A 15,358-nucleotide genomic window follows, 5' to 3' on the forward strand; every position below is an offset into this window, starting at 1 on the left:
GCAAAAATGACTGCCTCAAAACAGTTTTCAAATGAAACAATCTGCTTGCAATTTATAGACATAATGCAGCCAGCAACAAAGGCACATAAAGACATTGTTTTTTGCTCTGTCTACATGCCAAATATGAAGCTACAGCCAGCAGCTGATTAGTTTAGCACTGAAAAGAGGAAACTGCTAGCTTCGCTTTGTCCAAAGGTAAAAAAAATGTGCCTACCCGGCCAGCGCCTCTAGTTCTTACTAATTATAATATTGTATATTGTTTGTTTAAGCCATACAAATTTCATTGAAGTGTATTAATTAATTAGTGTTATTTTATGAGGGCTGATGTCTGGACTGTTTCTTGGATGCTTGGTGCACTGCATAGACTGTATAAAATGATTGAAGTCACGAGGTGTAACGTCACCCATTGGAGATGCAGCGTTCCCATTTGGAGTCAGGACCTTCCAAATATGAAATGCGTGAGCAAACTGTCAATCATCGCCCACATAGCAGACGTCAAAGCTACTATAAATCTAAAGTCTTATTAACAGAGCTATAATTTCAAACATGACCACAAGTTAATTTGTCAGAGGGCTTTAATTTAACGATTGAGACCATAATGACTCATTGCCATCGGTGGCGTTGCACTTATAGGTGCTTCTACATTGGCATCAACCTCAAGCTGTGATAGCTGGAGTTCCTGGAGTCTCTGCCTGGCAAGCTCACTGTGATGACAAGACTCCAGGAAGTCACTCTGTAAATCCAGAACTTTTTATGCTTCGGTTTTTGCATGAGTTAAACAAATTACATATCGTGTGTCAATGATGTGTAGACGTGCTAGTCAGCTGTCGCCCAGTTTTCCCTGAATGGTAGCATTTCATTTTGCTTAATAACCACGTGACACTTAGTTGCTTTGATGTAATATTTTTATTTAAACTCCTATTTTCAAAGTAATATTTGCCACAAAATGACAGCTGTTGTCATATTATATGTAATAATATAAAGCCAGTTTTCCCACCTGGAAAGGGTCAAAGGATAGTACCACTGTTTCTCTTTCATTAGTAGTAGTCGTTTCAGTACTACTACTGTCTACATTTGGAGGGGCTATGTATATATATGTATGTGTATATATATCTCTCTCTATATATATATATACACACATACATATATATATATAAAAACAATATACATGAAAATAAATAATTTTATACAAAGTCTCTAGTTAAACATGCAAATAAAGTGACAAATTAAAGAGACAGCTGTAATTATACGCTCTACAACAGGAGGTTTAATGACTCGCACTAGTTGAAGTACTTGCCTTAGGTTACCATCAGGAAAACAATGGAAACGACAAAGACAGGGTTAAGTCAAATAAATGGGCCTGGAAGCGTCAATGATATCGCATGAATCAGAGTGATGTGGACTGCTAATATTCTCAAGGGACTGATGAAATTAAGCTTTAATTAAACTATATTTCAATGTGGGTTATTGGAGGTGGACACTAAGCAACACCAGTGGGCTCAAATCTGAAATCCCCAGACATTACAACAAAACAGAGGACTTTCCGTTGGCGATCAGCTCTATTTTCCTGACCCATTTTAAACTTAGTTTCACACACATCTTTTATACAAACTCTTTGTATTAAGAGAACAATGTGTGGTGATAATAAAAAGCTAATTTATGAGATTATCATACTTAAAGTCAGTATTTTACAGGATATTTGTGAGATGTAGGCTGCATTTTTCAAGAGCGTGACTTGCCTTGAATGTTACATTGGTGCTATTTCTTAGCATTCAGTGCAGCTTTAAATAAACGTTCACCGGAGCAGTGTAACATTTAAGTGCATGTGTTTTAATTGACCTTTTTCTTTGTAAGGAAGAAAAAAAACCCATTGGATTATCCATCGCCAGTGTCCTGAGCTCCTCACAATAACAGAAGGTTTTACAGAGGAGATGTAACTCAGCACGTGGTGTGGGGATCAGGTCATTCTGCTCAAATGTTAAATAGGCAATTTTTCTATACATGAGTGGGCGCTACTGTGTGAACTGTTAACCTGCACAGATGAAGCTTCACAGTGTAGAAGCAGAAGGATTATTATGATATGAGGAAGAGTGGAAAAAACGAAGTTGTGCTGCATAAAAGAGAAAAAAAGAAACACCGTTCTGTACAAGGTTGAGGCACTTTCAAAGCAGCGTGCACATACTATAAAGGGTAATGCGCACACACACACACACACGCACGCACACACACACACACACACACACACGCAGGTTGTCAGTTTTTTTTTTCTTCTCTATACTGAACAGGGATGAAGACACACACAGTCCGCAGAAGTTTCAGCCAGAGTCCATGCTGAAGAGCCCAATGCCATGCGGGCTCCAGTGGAGGCCAACTCCAGAGTTGAAGACCAGGGACCAGACATAAGGGATGAAGAAATCCTCTGGCTGGTCTTCCTCTACATACTTGAACTTCAGTTCTGGGAACTTCTATTGAGACACAAGAACAGGAAGAGAGAGAAAATTGTTAAAATGGAGAAAAAAATAGTACAAAGGTAGATTTGGACAAATTCAAATATGATACTACCATGATTTAAACTGTGTAAGTGCAGAAGTTTGTGACTGAAGTGTAAAGTAATTGCCAGTGACGCTATTGTTTATTATTTTCTTCTGTGCATTGCAGCCAATCACAGCCCACTGTAAAATAAAATGTGAGATTGTCTTTAATGGGGACATATCAGGCACATTTCCAGGTCTATATTTTTGTTCTCGGGCTCTACTGGAATATCTTTGCATGAATTACAGTTCAAAAAACTCCTTATTTACCTTATACTGGTGTTTTGTGGTCACCCCTCAGTCCAGCCTCTGTCTGAAACAAGCCGTTTTAGCTAATGCCTTAAGACCCCCCTTCTGGAGGAGCCCACTCTGTTCTGACTTGTTTTGGAAACTGCTTCTCGGCTGACTGGAGGCTATTTCAACAAACCACTAAACAAACTATAGTGGTAGGATTTCACTACTTTTTCTCATTCTTTACTCGAAATGTCAACTTCTCAAATGTATTCTTACAAGCTTGAGCCACAATCCGATCCGAAATATGAGTGGACAATGCAAAAAAAAAACATGGAAAAACATTAGCAACAAAGGCTACAGAATGGGTGTTACAAGCTGACAGCAGATTGTTGGTAAGGTAGAAAAAAACATCCTAAATGAAGCATTCAGAGCAGGCAGCTGCATATAAATAACAGACAACCACAAAAAACAGAATTATGTCCTCTTTAAAATTCAAGCAAATGTTAGAAACTTTGAATAATTCAGGCACAAATGTCTGAATGTAGGGAAAAAAGTAAAAAGGACAGCCCATTTCACATCTCCTGCCACATTGAAATATTTATAAAGTGCTGCGACCAAGAGAGTGACATTTCTCTCAGATGGATGGTTGCTATAGGTGCTGCTATACAGGTAGGTTTAACTTGTTCAGGCCTTTCAGTAATCACTCTTCATCAGGTACAGTACCGCTCTAGGAGATGTAATTCCATCCGACTGTGAGGTAAAATTGCTTACAGCTGCCTGTGGGACAGGTATCACTCTGTGGTCCGACCGCTGACCTCTTAAAGGGCTGGCTAAAGTGCTAATGTCACCTCCTGACCCAAGCAGCCGACTGGATATCGACAGCTACTGTTTGACAAATACAACAGACGGCGGACTCACTCGTGGCTTGTTCATAAAATACCCACAGAGAAATGAGAAAATGGCTCGATGACAGACTTGACCTTAATTCATACCAAGTAAATACATAAAGAACAGAAGATAATCCAATAAAATGTAACCAAACATAGAGGTGTGTTGTGTTACAGAGCGGTCTGTCAGACATCGTGACCTTATTGTTTAGGTCTGTGGAGAAGTGCTGAGTGACATGATTACTTGTTAACAGCCACTAGACTCAAGACTCAAGCTTCAGCTCATCTTGACCTGACTTGTTAATGGACAAAAGAGAGAGCGCAGGCCCGGGAGATGTTGTAAGTCATGTGATTATGTCAGAGACTGATCCACAGGAAAATGTCAATGGAGGACGTGGACAGAGTTTGGATGTTGTTTAATCAATCAAGCAATAAGCCAATCAACAGAAAATTAATTGGCAAATATTCTGATCAACAATGAATATTGTTTTAAGCAAAAATGGGAAAAAATGAATAGTTCCAACTACTCAAATGTGAAGATTAAATGTTTTTCCATGTCCATGTTCCATATTTTTGGGTTTTAGACCACTTCTGTTGCCATTTTAGGACACTAAGTGAACCAAAAATAGTTAAAATAATCGCTGGTTGCAGGCCTAATTCATTTCATAATATATGTTGTTTAGCTCTATTTTTAGGGTGTCTTTAGGGTGTCTGGTTAATTTACAGGTCTTCTTCCTGTTGATCGGAGAACATGATCCTTGTCAATGAAACTAATAAAGTAAAACAATAACACAAAACAAACATTCCAAGTTTCATCACATTTATAACAACTTAACATTTTAGAAAACATAATCCGAGAATCCATATTTAATTTAATAAATGTCTTGAATGTTAGCACAAGCCTGAGATGATGAAGATATTGAACTCCATCCTGAATCAGCGACATAAGGAATACAGGATATGCAAGTCTTCCAGACCTGTTAGAAGCAAACGCAAGCCCACTGAGCAGACGAAACCCACCTAACAGCAGGTAGGTAAAAGAAGAAGAGCATCAATAATACAACAGTACCTCATTATATTCTCCTGTCTACACACAGACACACACATGTATATACGCACACGCAGCCAGTATAATCAGTCTACAGTGAAAGACAGACGCTGAGGGCCTTTATGTGGCGGTCCCAGTCCGGTCTATTGAGCCCGGCTGGCTCTATTCACAGCCACACTATCGGTATCATAATGACACAGACAAGAGGGGCTATGGGGTCACAGGCCATATGCCAGGCTACTGAGGCTAGACCACACACCGCCGCCATTGTAATGGTTAGACACAATGCAGGAGCTGTATTATCTGGCTGGTATTTGTGTGTAGGTGACTGTCTCGTAGACAAGCTTACCAACTCATCAAATGTTCATATGACACTGATGTTGCCAGTATGCTCAACGAAGGCTCACTTTTGCTTGTAATATAATATAGCTTTCAATTTTTAATTTTAAAATGGAAATAATTGTTTTTTATTTATTGGCTTTGCTTATTACGGAGCAGAGACAAAACAAAAACAGAAGGCAGTGGAGCTGATTAATAACTTGCGATAATCATCGTGATATATGAAACATAGCCAATTATGGTAATGAGGTCATTGAGATAATTAAAGCATAAATCAGCAAACACTGCAATGTCAACATTCTTTCAAGCAACATGTGTGGTATTAATATCATTGAAGCATTAGGGAATACAATTTTCCACTCATTAATGTGCAAATATATGTAAAAATGCTCTAAAAGCTAATCAGATCATCTATACGAAGAATATGTGGTGCAAGCAGTATTGTCATGTAAGTTATTGTTTTCATAAGAAAACGTCTGTAGAGATTATATGTATGGCAATAAACAGGCTTCAATGGAGGCAGAACAGTAAAAGAAAAACATTTCAGTGACTGAATATGAGGAGTACTTCATAATGACCCCTGAACGCTGCATTGACAGTTAACTGGAAAAACAATATCGAGCCAAAATGATAACAGGCGTTAGTGTGGTGTTACATCAGTAGAGCAGGGAGTACATAATCTGACAAGCTGTGGAGAGACTGAGAAGTAAGAGAAAATGATGCACCTTGTGCCACACTAACAAACATTTTTATCTAATAGGAGGAATTTTTGACACAAATGCCCACTGGAGAAGAAAATTATGAAACTAAATGACATCAATATACAGTCCCCATGTGCACATCCAGATATGTTCACTAGAAAATATAATGAGAAAAAAAGAAAAATTATCCTTGTATCACAGAGGCCAGCCTCCTATGTCTATATTGGACAGAGCACCAAGGGATTTGGTGTTTCGGGAAGTCTTGGATAACACTACATGCTTTGCAGAAAGAATGTCCCTTCTAGGCTCCAGTGCTTTCTTGGAAATATCAGTCAGGACTGCCACATCCTCTCCCCAATATTATCTTGGTCCGTTATTCTGTCCATACTGTGGTTTCCTCTCTGTACATATCTCCTCTGGCACTCTGTTGCCTTCTCTCCCCCTCCCACCCTCCTCTGTTTTGCTCACAGTCTGGCAGCTGTCTGGGCCCACTTGGCCCAGGCTCATATCAGTTAGTTATGGGTCCTGGCGGGTCAGGCCCTCGCCCCTGAACACAGACTGACTGGCTGGCCTCATATCTTCACTCAGGACTCAGTGTTCCTTTCCCTCCTCTGCACGCCGCTGTGCTGTCAGAGCTCGGCCAGACAGAGAAGAATGCAGCTTGGGAGCAAATATGAACTGAACACACACACACAAAAGCACACTCGCTTGCAGGTACACACACAAACATTGAAAGGTCATCTTTCAAAATAAAAAAAAGCTACTGTATTAATCTTTGAGTTGAGTTCATGGTCACGAGGAGGAGGCCTACTCAAGATTCAGTGTCTTTAGAAACACTAGCAGAGTGGCTCTCTGGATGGAAATGTTGATCTGTAGGTAAGCCGGCTGCTTTGGTTAAAACTGAAATATCTCAACAAATACTGAGTTGACTGACATGACATTTTGTAAATACATTCATGGTCCCCAGAAAATAAAGTTTTCATTATCCTGTGCAATATCTCAACATCTATTGGACTGACTAACACAGACATTTGCACATTCATGTTGCCCAGAGGATGAATATTCACGACTTTGCTGATCCTCTGACTTTTCCTCAAGCATCCCCACAAGGTTTACATTTGTGTATAAGTATTTGACGAACTGCCATGACATTTGGTATTTGGTATTCATGTCTTCCTCAAGATGATCTGTAATTACTTTACTGATCCACTGACTTTTCATCATGAGGTAACAATTTTAATTTGACGAGTAACCTACAAAACTAATGCTGTACTTTGTGTTTGGTGCTAATTAGCAAATGTTAACATGCTAACACACTAAGATGGTGAACATAGTAAATATTATACCTGCTAAACATCAGCATGTTAGCATCTTGGTGCTAGCATTTAACTCAAAGCATTGCTATACCACAGAACAGCTTTAGCATTATATGATTTAACAGTTCCGTTTTTAAACCGTTTCTTGTGAGTCCATCAATATTATTGAACCGACAGACTGAATCAGTGGAGTAACCCTTCAACTTATCATATCATTGGAAAGAAAGGCCTTGCAGTCATGTAATGCTAACCAACTGTACTTTCAGGCCATGTTTATTCTTATGAGGATACATCTGAAATACATGTTTAGGTCCTTTCAGATAAATGTCACTCTCTTCATTTCCTGTTCATACTTGCATACACACTGCCAAATCAACATGATGGTGTGGATGATGTGGTTTATCTTAATTAGTGCTGAAGCTATTAGTCAATGAATTGATGAGTTGATGAACACTACATTAACCAACAATTTCAGTGATTGATTAGCGGTTTAAGTCATTAATCAACTAATCTACAACTAATATTTATGACCTTTGAGAGTGAGAAAACCTCTAAAGCCTGTGTGGTCAACGTGTGGGAAAGTAGTCCTGACTGGCCTTCAGACCTACAAAGGCCCAGGTACTGACTGAGTAACAGCTGGTATGCTCCACCCTCTCCCACCCCCCCTCTATCCAGTTCCTGAGGAGCCAGAGAGTCTGTGGGCTATCGCTGCTCAATAAGGCAGATTTCAGCTGGTCAGGCTAAACAACACATTCCTCAGGCACTGCCCATGAGAGCCACTCAGCCTCACACACCCTGAAACAACACACACATATACAAAGAATTACAGAGAGAGAGAGAGACGGTTGAGTGACGAGGCACTGAGGGTCGTCCCTGGGGTATTTACCACCTTCTTTTTAACCCTTTCTTTCAGTTGGGAGCTCATCTGCATGTCTGTGTCTTTGTGTGAATGCTTTAAAGTCCTTTAAGTAAACAGGCTTTTTGTAGTCTTGTGTCTACAATGTTCCCCTTTACCTAAAACAACACGGTTCTGTTTAGTCAGTATAATGTCAACTAAATTATTTACTTTGCAACAGTCAGCTCTGCCTAAAAAAAATATAGAAGTTTAATTTGCATTTGACGCTGATAATACTTTGAGGTTGTTGTAGAAAACTGTGCGGTCCAAACAATGACATGCATAAACAACAGGAAAACAGCTAAATGTCTACTTCCTCAACTTATTTCATCTCTCAGTAGGTATTTATATGTTGTTTCAGTATAACACACAATTTAAGTTTCTACATATTTATGTTTCTGTTGTCAGACAATTGGGAGTCTTGAGGAGCAGTCTAGTTTAGAGTCATGTATGTTATCTGCTGACAAAGGCTAATAGTAAACCCTGCAATGAATCTGTCAATCATAGACTACATCAAAATGGACGTAGTAAAGTGAGGGTTATGTCACCCATCGTTTAGCACTGGAGCTGGTTTGAATCTCATAGTTTCTGCTTTTGGTGGTCAGTGCCATCTTTTTTGTATGGACCCAGGATCTACCAGATAAGGACTGTGGGGTGTTTACATTAGCTATAATGTTAGCTACTTTAGCTAAACTGTGCTAAGAGGGCAGATGTTATAAATCAAGTTACCAATAAACTTAAATATTGCAACAATAGTCTGACTCAGTCTCGGAGAGCAGCAGGTGAGCCAACTGTCAATCAACGCCCACACGGCAGACATCAAAGCTACTGTAAGTCTTCAAATCTTATTAACAGAACAGTAATAATAAAAATGCCCACCAGCATATTATTATTGTTATTATTATGGGAGAGCTTGAATTTAGTGATCGAAACCATAATGACTCATTGAAAAAAATATCGATTTAGCATTTCTAGAGAGAAGCAGACACTGTACACTGGAGCCAGCATCTAGTGGCGGTTGTTGGTATTGTTGCACTTTCAGTTACATCTGCATCCACTCCAGCCTAAAGCTGCAGTAGGTGCCGTTTGCTGTAAACTCACTGTTGTATGTTGGAGATGGAAAGATTGCTTCTTTACATTATAGCTACAGTGTGTGTACCACCATTCACCATTATTTCATTCACAATACGCTAACTTGCTGCACATTCAAATGTGTTGTGCTACTATAATATGTGACTTGACTCATATCTGTGATTTTTTAGAGAGGAAATAATATATCTTGTTTATTCATGATATATGATGTGATATAATTTATTGATTGATTTTCCTTTCCATTACACTTGTCTTTTCAGCCCTCTCTCTGTGCACGCACAACTGATTGAGACACCAATACTCCTTCGAAGAGCAAATTAAAGTAATTACCAACTTTATCGATGATTCCACACAACATTAATCCGAGCTATGGATTTTTACATTAGGGGCTGAATAGTAGAATGAGCTCATAAGATGAAGGGATGCGAGAGGTAGAGAGACAGCTGTTTGTTTGAGTGATGGTACCATCAAACGGCTGGGACCTCTCCCTGAGGAGACATTGCCCAGATATTCTCTTCACTTCACGTCACCCTGTGGAGGTGGAAAGCACTCAGACGGTGAAGAGTCAATGTGAGACTGAAGAACACTTTTGCACAGAAACAAAAAGTGGCACACACACACACACAGAGTTGCGCATCTAAACACACAGATCCAAACACACATCTGCAAACACACACAGATGGAGAGGAAATGACACACACTTGTACCATATATACCACAGCTGGCTGCATGAGTGTGTGCTACAGGTAATTCACCGTCACTGAAGGACGCGGCAGGGTTATCCACATGGCTCCATGTATAATTCTACGGCTCTATGGTCGATTGCTACATTAGCGCTCCGAGGCGCTGCCGGAGAGAGAGAGACAGAGAGAGCGCACAGACTCGTGGCCACGCACCATCCCTCTTCCACATTGGCTAGCAAGACAAATGCCTTGCAGCCAGCCGCCAAGTATAGAACATGAAACACATGATGAAACATGCAATTAAGAGCTTCGGTGCTGGTGAGGAGCGGAGTGGGGAGACCGCTGGTTACATATTTCCTCACTGATTAATGGAGGAGCTCTGGGAGGGGCAGGGGTTAGCGATCCCGCCAGGAGTGTTGGGAGTGTTGGGTAACGAGGCACAGTGGCAGATTTATGTCCCCCCACCCTTCCCCTCGATCTTATGTGCCCATGACAAAGTGCCCCCTAGCCCCCCATCCCATCTCCTTGAAATGTCATTACATGTTCGCATGTAGCAGACCAGCAGAGATGGAATGAAGACGGGCATTAATGCTAATGAGAATTGGGCTTTGGCCTTTTGTCTCATGTCCCAATGGCTCTTTCCATCTTTCCCTTGCCCCAGTCCATATCCACATCCCATACCTCTCCCTCTCTCTCACCTGTCTGGACACACTCGTTTCTTCACTTCCCACCACCAATCAGCCGTTCCTCACAGCCTCTGACAATACACTCTACACATGCCTCTTGATGTCCAATATGTACCATGTCTTTTTTGTATGTGTGTGTGTGTGTGTGTGTGTGTGTGTGTGTGTGTGTGTGTGTGTGTGTGTGTGTGTGTGTGTGTGTGTGTGTGTGTGTGTGTGTGTGTGTGTGTGTGTCTGATTTACCTTCAGTCTGTCTGTGGGCAGAGCCTGGGCTCCTTTCATAATGACCTCCTGAACCCTCTCGACTGACAGGTCACTTCCAGCCTGCTCCAGACGCTGACTGAAGAAGCCAATCACCTAAATGTCACACGAGAGGAAACAACCAATTACATTGAGGAACCTAAATCTGCTAAACATACATAGACATGATTTGTAATGAATACTGTGTTTGCAAGATGTATTATTTATAGCTAAACTCAACATGGGCGAGCAAATATCATAGAACAATATTGGATTATTGTAGATATATATTAGTATTAACATTTCTGCTAGCTTCCAAAAAATATATGGATATAATTTTATTTAGATTTATATAGTTTAATTTCATTAATTGAATGAATTAAAGTTCATGTTTACTGTTATCTTTGATTAAATAAAGCCTTTTAATAAAATTACTCTCCTTGCTTCCAACCTAAAACTGCCTGAGGAACATTATATTTTCACTTTTACACCTTAATGTTTCCTGGATTTACTCTCTAAGCCTCTCTATTTTTCTTTGTATTGTGATGACCACCTTCCAAATCAAGTTTATTGCTTGACTGTAAAATATCTTTACTCAAACATATCTTCATCACAAAACCTTCATCTTAAAAAAAAACAAGAATACCTGCTGACATATTTAGCTAGTGGTCTCAAAGATCCGGTCTGGGCTCTAGTCTAAATCTTTCACGGTTAAATCCTGTTCCGTTCCTAAAGACGCTGGATCTTGTGCCATCTTGATCTCATTGAAGCTTAATATCAATTCCCAGTTGTTTCATGGAGCTCTTTGACTCGTCTAATCCCAGTGTTTGGAGCTGTCACACTGAGATTGCAGCAGCCACACCCTATATGATGACACTGGATGCAATATGGAGATCTAAAGTTGGAGCAAAATGACATCATACCACATATAGAGCGTTTATTCTGTAAACATTAAAACTAGCTAATGCTGCAACCTGTTTGTAAGTGTCAGAAAAATCTCTGTTTAATCTGTGTAGCTAGCTTGTTTTGGTTTGACACAACATTTTGCTACTGGCATTAACAGCCAACAACATGGGTTTTCATGTTTCCTAGCAACAGTATAGTTGCACCAAAATGCGTCTATACTATGCAGCGATGCATACTCTGTAGCATCATTAATACGCCAAGGCCAGGCCTAATGGGACTGATTGACAGTCTTTGCAAATGAAAGTTGAGGCAATGTGGAAACATGCTACGAACGCTACGAATGCTACAAACACCGGCTTGGATGATATGCCTGTAGGCTACATACTTGGTAAATGCATACATGTAGTATTTCAGATTACAGACTCACCATATAGGGTCAGAGTATTTCATCCCACTTAAAATAAGCACTTCACTGGAGCTCAAATTATCTGGTGCCTCCTGGGTTTAAGCCCCAACAAGAGATCAAGGAAAGTGTATTTTGCGTTTCTGCTGCTGTACTAGGTTCCTCCCTGGAGAAATAATATTTGAATATTTGATAATTAAAAAAATCTGTATTAGTAATTCTTTTTAATGCTCTTTTTTGTCAAACCAACAGTGAAAAATGCATCTACAGGCAATGTTTTCTCTGCTCACGCTCTGTGGCTGCTTTGGAGAATTCAAACACACCAGAGCTCGGCATGAGCACTGCGTGTGTGTGTGTGAGTGTGTGTGTGTCTACATCTATCTAATACTAATCTCTTCATTAACTCTGAAGGCCTCCCATATGGGGTTAATTTAGAGGAGCAAAAAAGCAGGCCCCTCATCCTGAATCTCATGCTCACACACACACACCCACACACCCACACCCACACACACACACACAGGAAAGGCTTCGGAGAACAGCCTTAGGGAGACTGACTTAACTGAGGGATTCTAGCAAGCATGCTTCCCCTCATACTTATGGATAACAGCAAAGCTCATGGCAACGTATGCAGCAACCCCCATCACTCATGCATACACACACGCCAAAGGGAGACGGGAGCCTGCCAGCTTCCTTTCCTCCTCTACTAATACAGCTATGAATGACAGCTTTCTCTTGGTTTGTCCCTTCCTCCGCCATACACCAAACAGTCTGTATGAATATTTGACACAGAGTCTCTTGACACAAGGGGGCTGATTAATTTATCAATACTGCTTAAGCTCACAGAGCTCAGCGCGCTGTATAGTCCAACTGCACGGTACGTTAACGAAGGAGTTCGCCTACATTCCCGCAATGCACAACTTTCCAAGCAGATGGAAAGGATATTCAGAGAAAATCTGTATAACCTTGATCTGTGGAGTAATCACCACAAATCAGCCAACACCATGAGATTTCTAAAGGGATCCCAGGTCCAAACTTCCTTCAATTCATGTCTGATGTTTGGGTGACAACCTGGAAAAAATGCAAGACTGACCGTGTCCAGGTTCTGCATGATGTCCTGGAAGGATGGGTGTGTCCTGAACTGCTCGAAGAGCTCCCTCTTGTAGAGCAGAGCGTACACCAGGTTGGGGTTGTGGTGTAGAGAGTTGCACAGGCAAGAGTTGATGATTTCCAGCATCATGCGGATCACCTCCTCAATCACATTCAGGTCCTGGGCCTGGGGGAGAGGGAGGATGTAAAGGTTAATTGGTTTCCCACTACACTGGTTCCACTTATAATGATGTTTTTAAATTATTTCTTCCTGATAGATTGATCAGCGGGGGGGAACAGAAAGGTGAAAGAAATGTCAGAAGGAGAGAGAGAAAAGAGAAAGGAGGAATGAACGATGTTGTTACTAAGTTGTCAGCCAAGGTGACCTTGTATGTCACAGATCAAGTCATGTCACAGTATGTTTCCTGTGGGCAAAGACAACTGTCGCAAGGGACAGGTGACAGCACGCGGGAAAGATGGAGGGAAAGACAGGCTGTCTGAAGGCTGACATGATGAGTTATTTCAAAAGTTTTTCATGCACAGCAGGCTTGTCACAGTAAAAGGTGGGAACTTTTATGTGTGCGTGTGTTGTAGTAAAGGTGCCTTAAAGGAATAGTTCCAGCATTTTGTTAAAAGCATTTATTCACTTTCTGGCACAGAGTTAACTTGAAGGTGGTGAGCTTAGGTTTGCACAAAGACTGAAAACAGAGGGAAACAGCTAGACTGGCTTGGTCCAGCAGTATCAAAACCTGCCAATCAGAACTTTTGGCAGCCTTAACTAATCTGCAACACAACGTCCTGTAACACAGAATCTGTTTTTTGTATGGATGAAGACAAATGAGATACAACATGTTAAAGGGGTGAGCTTTAATGGGGCCTGTAGGTGGATTTTGGTCATTGGACAGGCCATTTCCCAGTCTTTACCATGTTCATATTTACCTCACAGATATCAATATTCTCATCTAACTCTTGGCAAGAAAGCAAATCATTTCCAGAAATGCATTTCACAGTTCACACTCTCTGTCTCGCCCCAGAAACCAAATTTCTGACCAAAACCATGTGATAGGAGCTGACAGCAGTCTGCTTGGATTCAGGGTGATAATAGATATACTGACGCACATACCCAACACCCACAGCGATAGAACGGGACCTTACCCTTCCTGATCAGAGTGAATATAATTTAGATCCTGTATGACTCAGGTTTCAGTTTGGGGTTTGATTACTGGGAATTGAGAGGACATGTAAAGACTGGTTTTAGGAAGTCTAAACTAATAAAAGCTGTCAGCAGACTACACGGAGTTAACAGCTACTAAAATCCCAAACAATACAACAGCCATTCATTAAATATGACATTTGTAAAGCTTAAAAATTAGCTTTGTAGCTGACAGTGGTAGATACAGGCTTGTATTAGTATTTTAAGGAGTTTTGGTAGTTCTAAGAAAGTCAGCCTTATCATTAATATGGAAATCTAAGGCGAGGTCTTCCAATATGTAATCGGATCATCTGCTCTACATAAGAAACATGTGTAGAGATTCTGTCATGCATTGTTCTGTAGTTATTGTGTTCACAATAATGTGTCTACACAGACAGACAGATAGACAGACGCCACCATGACGAGATAACGCCCCACACGGCCTGTTCAGTGGTGCCACAGAGAGAAAACTGCGGAAAGACTGTGAAAATGAATAATCTTTAAAGAGATAAAAACCAGGCGGCATGAATTGGTAAATACAGTTCAAGAGATGATGTCTGATTTCCCGTGGCGCGACTGTGGGCAGAGCCTTCGCAAAATCTATCATGCACTGATGGTATTATAGATAGGATCCCATGATGATGCAGTCGGTTGAAAAAAACAATCTAAAAATACAAAACAATGAACAGTGCCACGCGCCAGCCCAATAAAAAAAAAACAAAAAAACAATGCCAGAAAGATAGAGTTCAGATACCATGATGTGGTTTTCATTTGCCAAAAAACATAAAAAACATATATGAGCCTTCCAACTACATCGAATTTAGAATAATAAATGTATTTGCAAAAGTGTACCATTATCCACTTGGCAACTCATTTGTTCCCAAGTGGGATTAAGTGGTATAAAATATTTTAAGTCACATCTTAAGACACTGTTCCAAAAATTCACTGGTTCCAGCTTTTAAAATCTGCCTCTAAGTCTAGTATAATATATATTTTTAAAAAACCTTTGGGTTTTGGGTTGGGACTGTTGGGACTGGTTGGGAAATAAAAAACAAAACATAAAAAAACCCACTTTGAAATTGTGATGCCAACATTTTACGACTTCAAGACATTTTAGAGATC

General features: G+C 40.4%; 1 protein-coding gene across 1 annotated transcript in view; it reads right to left on the reverse strand.

The window, feature by feature from the left end:
• Nucleotides 1-909: 909 nt before the first annotated feature.
• dym (dymeclin) overlaps nucleotides 910-15,358 on the reverse strand; it is a 51,277-nt gene continuing 36,828 nt past the window's right edge. Inside the window, exons 15-17 of the mRNA XM_053340397.1 lie at nucleotides 13,049-13,231; nucleotides 10,653-10,766; nucleotides 910-2,465 (exon numbers count right to left, since the gene is read on the reverse strand). Coding sequence (XP_053196372.1) covers nucleotides 2,316-2,465; nucleotides 10,653-10,766; nucleotides 13,049-13,231 — 447 coding nt within the window. The 3' untranslated portion in view covers nucleotides 910-2,315. The remainder of the gene's footprint in view (nucleotides 2,466-10,652; nucleotides 10,767-13,048; nucleotides 13,232-15,358) is intronic.

The sequence above is a fragment of the Scomber japonicus genome, chromosome 19 (genome assembly GCF_027409825.1).
Source record: "Scomber japonicus isolate fScoJap1 chromosome 19, fScoJap1.pri, whole genome shotgun sequence".
In the NCBI taxonomy this organism is placed as follows: Eukaryota; Metazoa; Chordata; class Actinopteri; order Scombriformes; family Scombridae; genus Scomber; species Scomber japonicus.